Source organism: Hippopotamus amphibius, chromosome 8, assembly GCF_030028045.1.
Source record: "Hippopotamus amphibius kiboko isolate mHipAmp2 chromosome 8, mHipAmp2.hap2, whole genome shotgun sequence".
Taxonomy (NCBI): Eukaryota; Metazoa; Chordata; class Mammalia; order Artiodactyla; family Hippopotamidae; genus Hippopotamus; species Hippopotamus amphibius.
The window spans coordinates 134,979,964-134,989,366 of record NC_080193.1 but is presented as its reverse complement, the minus strand read 5'-3'; the positions used below and the strand labels follow the sequence as shown (position 1 = coordinate 134,989,366).

The following is a 9,403-nucleotide window of genomic DNA, read 5'->3' as shown; positions in this document are numbered from 1 at the left end:
TTTCCTTAGCAAATTTTGTTAAAGTAAATAAATATTTATGTACAAACTCATTGAATCAGTATTATTTATAATAAGCACAAAAATACTGAAACAAGTGGGAAAATGTTACATTATGGTGTGTTTCTGGGGGTGTGGACCATTAGGCAGAAACAATAATTACACTACTGAGAAATTTTAGAGGTGGAAAATGCTGAGGACACAAGTTTAAGTTTAAAAAGGTAGTTTGCAGGTCATTTTGTAAAATTGACATTATTAATCATGAAAGACGGAAAGAAAATATGGCTTATTTTTGATTATTAGCTATTTTTCTTATTTATAGTTTCTATATATCCTAGAGCAAGCTCTATTACTTATACAATCAAAAGGTTATTTTTAGAAAAATACTTTTTTGGCAGTACTTTGACATGTAATCAGTTTTCAAAGTGTCAATCATAATGCATCATTAATCAGTTTAAAAATCACAGGAGCGGGCAGCGGTCGCTGGCCGGCGCCCAGGGCTCGGGCATGGCGGGCTGGTGGCGGGCGCTCCCGTGCGCGGCCCAGTCCTACCCTTGGCCCACGAACGTGTGGCTCTATGCCGGGCTCTTCTCAGCCAGCGACGCGCTGCAGCAGCGGCTGCGAGGCAGCCGGGCCGACTGGGGGCACACGCGGCACGTGGCCACCGTGGCCGTGGCCTTCCACGCGAACTTCAACTACGCGTGGCTGCTCCTGCTGGAGCGCGCGCTGCCGGGGCGAGCGCCCGCGCACCGTCCTAGCCAAGGTGCTGTGCGACCGGGTGCTCAGCGGGCCGGTGCACGTAGTATTCTCCAGGGAGAAGATGACATATTTTTGGACCTGAGACAGAAATTCTGGAATACATATGAGTGGTCTAATATACTGGCCTTTTGTCCAGCTGATCAACTTCAGCCTGGTTCCTGTTCACTGGAGAACAGCTTACACTGGACTCTGTGGTTTTGTGTGGGCCACCTTCCTATGCTTTTCACAACAGGGTGGTGATGGTACCTTGAAGTCAGCTTTTACTTTACTTCGTATGAAGGGGGCAAATGAAGCTGAAACGCTCCCAGAGAAATGACAAGTCAAGAAATCCCTGAAATTGACTAATTTTTTTTCCTTAAGCACAGAAGATTGCCTGCAGATGAAATACTCTGCTTACCAGTTATGTGCTCCATTTTGAAGAATTACTATTCCATAGACCCAATTGTTTTTTAACTAGCAATGATAACTTTCAATTTTATTCAAATCTCCTTTTTCTATTTTTAAAAATTAATTAGGTTGTGCCAGGTCTTAGTTGCAGCAGGCAGGCTCCTTAGTTGCAGCATGTGTGTGGGATCCAGTTCCCTGACCAGGGATCAAACCCGGGCCCCCTGCATTGAGAGCATGGAGCCCCAACCCCTGTGCCACCAGGGAAGTCCCTCAAATCTCCTTTTTTTTTTCATTTTAATCAGAAAGTATTATTAATACTTCTCTAATATTTCCAGTTTTCTAATACTTTTGGTTAACATCTGTAACAGTGGCAAAGTGGCATTTTATAATCATTACTGTTTCTGGTCTAATATTTTATTGCCAGTTGATTTAAGGAACAAATTTTGATTGTATACATCTCTCTTCTAAAATCTCAGGTTATCTCACTTTGGGATCAGATTACCTTTTATACCAAAAATAGTCCTTATAGTAAATTTCTGTTTATACAGAATTCAATCGGGAAGATTGAATAACCAGGTTTTCCCCTAAAATACTGCATAGTAATTTATTGTTATGCTAATTCTAAAGTTCTCCAAGTACATTTTATGTTAAAAAAAAGTGTATGATTAGTGACTTGTATAGAGTATATTTTTCTGATGTCTTCTACTTTTGTGGTTTAAATTTTTTTTTTAGTTGACGTTTTTTAGTTTTCAGCATATTCACTTGGCTAAATATCCCATTTCCTAGATATACAAAATATACAAAATATTTGGCTTTTAAAAGAAAAAAAAATCACAGGAGTGTCTCAAAACATGAATTTTGATCTCCCCTTTTCCCTTTGTCTTTTTCATTACAAATCTTTTCCAGTGATCTCAGTTTCATGTATAAGTTTGAGTATTTTAGGTTATTACTCTTCAAATATATGACTGGTTTTCTTAGGTTGATAATTTTTTGATGTTTCCACGGTGAAGAAAATTCTTTTTACCTTTGATTTTAATCTGAACATGGTACAATACTGTGACGTGCACTTAGTAAATGTTAGCCCGCCTAGGAACTTTTTTCTGGTCAATTATTTAATCTCGAAAGGGATTGGCAAGACCACTTCCTAATCAATTACACGTGGAAACCAAGATGTACGTTCCACGTGAGTTTAGGAGACGCTCGGAAACGCTAGAAGAAATGCACATGGCGTTCAGGCGATACCAGGATACCCTGGGTATCCTTTCCAGCAGCCTGCCCTGGAAAGACAGATTCGGTAACCTGAGCACAACGCGATGGGAGAAGTCAAGGACCACTGAGGTCAGAGCTGGCCTAAACAAGAAAGACCAATGAGGGAGGTCACAGAACAGAGCAGGATAAAGAAATACAGTAGAGGAAGGAATGCCCCCTTTAAAATCACATTTCAGGCACTCTTTAGAGCTTGGGATCTCAGCTTCCGCAAGTGGAGAAAAATTTCAACTAAAGGGTCTTCCCACGTCTTGCCTCCCCTTAGTCCTAGAGCCAGAATTTAGAGACCGCCTCATCCGAGGGCGGAAGGGTGCGCATGCGCCGCCGCGCGGGCCGCCTCCCGGGGGGCGGGGCCCGTCCTTTGGCCGTAGGGCGTCCGCCTGCGCGCGCCCCGCCGCCGCACCTGCGCGTCACGTGCCCCGCGGCAATCGCTGGGCACCTGAGGGCGGGTCCCGGGCGTCGTGCGTCTTCCAGGTGAAAGGGGCGGTGCCCACGGGCCAGCTTAGCAGCGGCGGAGGCAGACGGGGGAGCGCGACTGGGGTTAGCCCGCCGACCTTCCCGCCTCAGGGTGTCTCAGTCCTCGGATCCTCGGCGTCTGGGTCTAAGCGCGCGGCAGCGACCGGCTGGGGCCTTGACCGGAGCCAGGCACGGTGGTGCGGCCTCGGCCCGGGAGCCGGGCGGGGCCTCCTGGCGTGGTGAGGGCGCCCCAGCTGCTCCCCCGTCCCCCCCAGCGCCGGGCCTCGCGCCCCGGAAGGCCCTGCTCCCCGCGGGCCGGGCTCCTGCCGCGGGCCGCTGCGTGCACGGAGGCCGCCGTGCTCTCGGAGTCGGGCGAACGCTTGGTCCCCGCCTGGGCGCGGGGCAGGCGGTGGCGGGCTTTGTGGTGGGGGATTCTTGGTACACGTGCGCGTGCTTTGCATTGGAAGGGGATGCGTGTGTTCACACGGGCGAGGTGATCCGTGACAGCTGAGGTCTGAGTGGTCGCCCACACCCCCAGGCAGGTAGGGGTAGACTTGAGAGCGCTTTTCAGAACAGCAGTGCGGCTGATTGAGTCCCCGTCCTTCCGGCTCGAGGACCTCGAACTGCAGAGGGAGCTGAGTGCCACAAGGGTGAGGAGGCAGAGGTGTGTTTGGAAAATTACCTACGTGCGCTTGCACAGTTGGGATTTGGGAGTTCTCCAGAAAGCATCACCTGATCCCGTTTGTTTTCGGTGCAACAACAGAGGCGATAATCTGCCAGGGTTTCCGGTGGTTGGTTGGTGTGTTAGACTTATTTGGAATTTGAAAAAAAGAGGCTGAATTTTTCTTTTGAGATAAATGTTGGAAAAGGCTTGGTCCATCTATCTGGAAAGATTTCTGTAAATAATATTAGAACAAGGGATTATGAATTTTATAGTTCAAAGTTACACCTACCTCTTAAGGGCTGGTTATCGCCTCGTTCTACACCACTTTTCCACTGTCAGGTTTTTTTTTTTTTTTTTCTTTTTTCTTTTAGTATTGGTAGCTTTATTTTAAATTCTCTAATCATTTTGTATTATATTCATATATAATGTTTAAAGGCTAGAACTCACCTGGATGTGGGGGAAAATGTTAATTCAACAAATATTTATTTGCCCACATTAGGTGCTGACAGGGTTTTACATGCTGTGGTTACAGAAATGAGCGAAATCGACCCGACCTCTACTGCTTTGGTGCTTACATTCTAGTGGGGGAGGGGGAGTCAAATAAATAATAAATATGTCAGATGGTGGTAATTGCTACACTGAGGATTAAAATAGGGTGATGTGCTACCCTATGGAAGGAAACTCTCCTTGAGATCAGGAAACTCTCAGAGGAAGGACACTGAAATTGAAATCTAAATGAGACGTTAGATCCCAAAAGCAGAGGGAAGAGAATTTAAGCGTAAGAAAACCACTTTTCTGTTGTTTGTTTGTTTTGTTTTAAAGCTCTTTATTGCAATATAATTGCTTTACACTGTTGTGCCAGTTTTTGAGGTACACCAGAGTGAATCAGCTGTATTTATACACATATCCCCATATCTGCTCCCTCCCACAGCTCCCTCCCTCCCTATTCTGGCCCTCTGAGTCATCACCCATCATCGAGTTTATCTCCCTATGTTATGCAGCTATCTATTTTACATTTGATAGTGTATATATGTTAATGCTACTCTCACTTCCCCAGCTTCCCCTTAGCTCCCCACCACCACCACTACCCTCCCAAGTCTGTTCTCTGTATCTGCATCTTTATTCTTGCCCTGTCACTGGGTTCATCAGTACCATTTTTTTTAGATTCCCACTTTGTGAAAGTCTTTGATGTAATCCTTTTGACCAGGAAGCCTGGAAGGAAGGGAGGGAGGGAGGGAGAGGGAAAGTGGAAGGAGTTGAAGTGTGAGAAGTAGGCAGGCAAGAAGAGCCAGATAGCGTAGGGTTTTGTAAGTCTTGGTGAGGAGTTTGGATTTTATTCTAAATTTGTAAATTTGTTCTTAGGTGCAGACCGGCTAAGTCCATTTTTTGCCACTCTTTCTTTTTGGTTTCCTTGATTTATTACATTGGTTCTTAACCTCACATCTTTTATATCTTTTTATTCTTTGTCAGACAGGATGACAGACTGTGACATGATAGCTTTCAACACTGCCACTTAAATAGTGAAGGAAACTTTTGTTCCTTTTTGTGAGTGAACTATATAGTTCTGCATCTTAAAGCAGAGCAATAGCCTTGGCTCCATCCTTTGCACGGAGCAGTGAGAGTTAAAGTAGTGAAAAATCTGAGTTGAGATTAGCAGATCTGGAATGAGGCAGTGTTGAGTAGCAGTTAGTTAAGGGAAAGTCTTCAGAGGTAAAATAAATACCCAGAGTTTGAGATTTTAATATCAAATCAGTTTGAAGTTATTTGATTGGGTTCTTTTTCAGGAGTTATGGAACTTTATTGGTATGACACGGGTGTTTGTCATCAGGTTATAGACTAAACATGTTTTATTTCTCTCCAAATTATTCTTACGCCAGGTATAATATATTGTCTTTTAAAAATGTGAATGTAGGAGCTTTCATTGAGCACGTTCTTAAGTTGATTTTGGCTCTTTTATATTGATTTGAATTGCATTTATTTGATTCCCAGAATGAAATACTCTTTATCTAAAAATTGCAGGATATTTGACTTCAGATAAAGAACATGGTGAAACTAATTCACACATTAGCCGACCATGATGACGATGTCAACTGCTGCACCTTCTCCTCTTCCCTCTTGGCTACTTGCTCCTTGGACAAAACAATTCGCCTGTACTCCTTGAGTGACTTTACTGAACTGCCACACTCTCCGTTGAAGTTTCACACCTATGCTGTCCACTGCTGCTGTTTCTCCCCTTCAGGACATATTTTGGCTTCATGTTCAACAGATGGGACCACTGTCCTTTGGGACACTCAAAACGGACAGACTTTGGCAGTGATGGAACAGCCCAGTGGTAGCCCCGTCAGGGTTTGCCGGTTTTCCCCAGACTCCACTTGTTTGGTATCAGGGGCAGCTGATGGAACTGTTGTTTTGTGGAATGCACAGTCATACAAGTTGTATAGGTAGGAATATTTAAACCCTTTCCGTTTTTAATCCTATTAACAGGTCTACAAAAAAAAAAAAAAGACAGTATTTTGATGACTTTAAGAAGCAGATAATTTTTAGACATCACAAGGAAAAATATTTTGACCTATCTTCTGAAGATCATAAAGATAGATATTTAATGTGATTCTTTGCTTGGCTCTGAGTGTTTTAAATTTCCAACCTCTCTTTTGAAAACAGTTTCATCTTGTTAGACTTTCATGGATTTTTTTGGTAAGAGGAAAAAAAACAACCACCCCACAACAGTCTTTTGAATAAAATTTAGTAATTTTAGGCATTATTTTTGTCACTTGTGGCTTAGGTGTTCTCAGTAATAAAGCAATAATAGATAAATCTCACCTACACAGCTCTTTCCTGGCTAGGATACTTGCTGACCAAGTCTGGAAGAAGGAACCTTGTGATTAGTATGGTGTTGTGTTATCATTTCTTTAAAAAAAAATCACCTGAAAAACTCCTTTTGGATAAAAATACATCAGTTAATTTACATTGGTAATGTTGTGTTGCAACTCACCGGCATTAAAACCATGTATGTATTTATAGTGTGGTGAAGTATATATGACAGCAAGCATTGTAACTATTTTAAAGTGTACAGTTCAGTGACACTAAGTACATTTAAAACTATAAACTTTTAAATGTTACCAGTTAAAATAGCTTAATATACCTTCCCCTCTCCCTGCCTCCCCACCACCCCCAGCATCACTCAGAGCACAAATGGTAGTTGATAAACAGCTGTTAGTCATTTAGATTTGGGTCTTTGGATTGAAGAACGTGATGTGTTTCAGGTGGTGGTAATAAACAGTTTAAAGAGAAAGCACAGAAAGAATGAAATGCCTTTAGGTTATTTTGATGAATCAAATACTGTCAGCCAGAGAATCTTTTTTTACTTATTGGGTGATAAATTCTGCCTCCCTAGCATTATTTCTCTAATGTATGTAATTAATGATGTAGAAATGATACACTGCAGTGGATGTAAGTACTGGATAGGACAGTGCGCTAATTGTTGGGTTTTACCAGTTTATTTTTCCTAATTGAGAAAATAATTAATATTGTTAGCCCAGTGGTTCCTAACCTGCCCTAAATAATTTTAACTTGATCACAGCATTTTCTTTACATAAAGAATTTATATTTGAAGATGAGATAAAAATCCTTACTGTTGTTTCTGGGTGACTTTAATACAAAAGTTGAAAGTACTTTTGATCGCAGTAACATGGTTTTCAATAAAAAAGAGTTATATCTTTAAAAAAATGTGACTATAGTTGATGGTTGGTATTGCTTTTATTTGTTAAGCTTTGTAGATTTTACCATGTTCATACTGACTTGCCATATGAAACAGTATGAAGATATGTAGACTTTGGTTTGGTTAAGATAATGTTTAAATCTTCTGACTTTTAGCAAGTATATCTCAGTTTATAGCATATAACCTTTTCTTTTGCTTTTTTTTGCAGATGTGCTAGTGTTAAGGATGGCTCCTTGGTGGCCTGTGCATTTTCTCCTAGCGGAAACCTCTTTGTCACTGGCTCCTCATGTGGAGATTTAACACTGTGGGATGATAAAATGAGGTGTCTGCATAGTGAAAAAGCACATGATCTTGGAATCACCTGCTGCGATTTTTCTTCACAACCAGTTTCTGGTTAGTTATGTTACTCTTGTAAGCACTAGTAATTTGTTTGCAATTTGTAATGTGACTTCGTTCTTTTACTCCTTTTCACTTCATTATTAGTAAAACAACAAGCCCTTGTAATTCATTCCTTTCCAGGAATCATCCTTCTCCTTTATCTTTTTTGATCAAAATGAAATCACAAATATTTTTGGGGAAAATCATGTTCTTTGGGAAAATATGTAGGGGCTGACTCAACTTGGTGCAGCAGATCTGGATTCCTTGAGTATGGTAATACAGAGGCCTTAACCCTGTTGGTTTTACTGTCATTTTTGAAATACTGTATATTGATATTCAAATAGAAATGCAAAATTTAGAAATTAGAAACAAGCTTCATTTTCCATTTACTAACTTAATCTTTCAAAAGATATGTTTATAAAGCATTTGACAACACAGTTAGTTTTTAGAAAAAGAAGAAACAAAAACCCCTGAATATACTCTTGGTTTTAAACAAATACAGTGAATTGGGAGGTTGTCTTATTTTCATCTTCAATGTTAGGATGGAAGTTCTGCCTTTGGCTCCTCCAGTCTTATTGCTAGACCAGTGTTGTCCTATAGCAATATAATGTGAGCTACAGGTGTAAATTAAAAAATTTCTAGTAGTAGGTGAAATTAATTTTAGTCATGTATTTTATTTTACCCATTATATCTAAAATATTATTTCAATAATTGATAATCAAAATTATTAAGGTATTTTACTATATTTTGGTATGAAGTCTTTGAAATCTGGTGTGCATATTATGTCACATCTCAATTTGTACTAGTCACTCTAAAACTGTTCAGTAGCTATATGTGGCTAGTTACTACCTTATTGGACAGCTCAGGTCCAGTAGTAGGGTGGCTTTGATACTCCCCTATTTCAAAACCATCAACGGCATATTAAAATATGATTGAAGTAAGATAAAATACCAAACTCCAAACACAAAGCCTGTAACTACCTTACATATTCCGTTTCCCTGGCTCATCCCAAATCACACTTGGCCTCATGCATTCTCTTGCCACACTGGCCTCCTTTCATTTCCTTGAATGTCTCTAAGATTTTTTGAAGGGTTTTACACATGGACCCTTCACCTCATTCACTCTTAATCATCCTTTAGATTCCAGGTTAAAAAAAAAAAATCACTTCAGATGATTTCTCTGTTCTTAACTCCTACACTCAGTCTAAAGAATTTGATATAATGTTTTAGTAGCACGCTTTAGTTTTCTTTTAAAGGACGTAGTGAAGTATCACAGGTCTTTTTCTTTTCCTAATGCTTTTTTTTTTCTTTTGGCTGCGTCATGTGGCATGTGAGATCTTGGTTGGGCACATGGGATCTTAGTTCCCCTACCAGAGATCCAACCCATGCTCCCTGCATTGGGAGCGCAGAGTCTTAACCACTGGACCGTGGGGAGGTCCTCTCACAGGAGGGGACTTAATTATATAGTTATGTATATGGATTATGTTCAGTGGTGTTTTTTCCTGTTAGACTGTAAGCTCCATAGGGCAGGTTTGGGTCTGTTTTATTTACAGTGCCTGGAATATAGTAGGCCTTGAAATGCAGACAGATGAATAAGTTTCCGTTTATTGATTTGCTGAAACTTCTTGTTTTTGTTTTCTTAACCTTTTAATATCGTATAGCAGATTAACAGATTTCCTTTTCATGAACTCATTCTTATATTAAACTCCCCACCTAATTTAATTATGATAATTTATTCTTTTAATGTCTTGTTTAATTAAAAAATTTTTTAAATTTTAT

General features: G+C 40.8%; 1 protein-coding gene and 1 pseudogene across 6 annotated transcripts in view; both read left to right on the top strand.

Annotated features, from left to right (window-relative positions):
- The first annotated feature begins 504 nt into the window (after positions 1-504).
- On the top strand, positions 505-1,276 carry LOC130858518 (mpv17-like protein; annotated as a pseudogene).
- A 1,507-nt stretch (positions 1,277-2,783) lies between these two features.
- Positions 2,784-9,403, top strand: part of WDSUB1 (WD repeat, sterile alpha motif and U-box domain containing 1) — a 62,628-nt gene continuing 56,008 nt past the window's right edge. Inside the window, exons 1-4 of one of the 6 annotated variants that reach the window (XM_057745098.1) lie at positions 2,992-3,104; positions 4,029-4,307; positions 5,549-5,970; positions 7,456-7,640. In XM_057745098.1, coding sequence (XP_057601081.1) covers positions 5,573-5,970; positions 7,456-7,640 — 583 coding nt within the window. In that variant the 5' untranslated portion in view covers positions 2,992-3,104; positions 4,029-4,307; positions 5,549-5,572. Of the gene's footprint in view, positions 2,884-2,916; positions 3,530-4,028; positions 4,308-5,548; positions 5,971-7,455; positions 7,641-9,403 lie in introns of those variants that run through there. The other 5 variants (XM_057745099.1, XM_057745097.1, XM_057745095.1 and 2 more) reach the window with 5 other exon arrangements.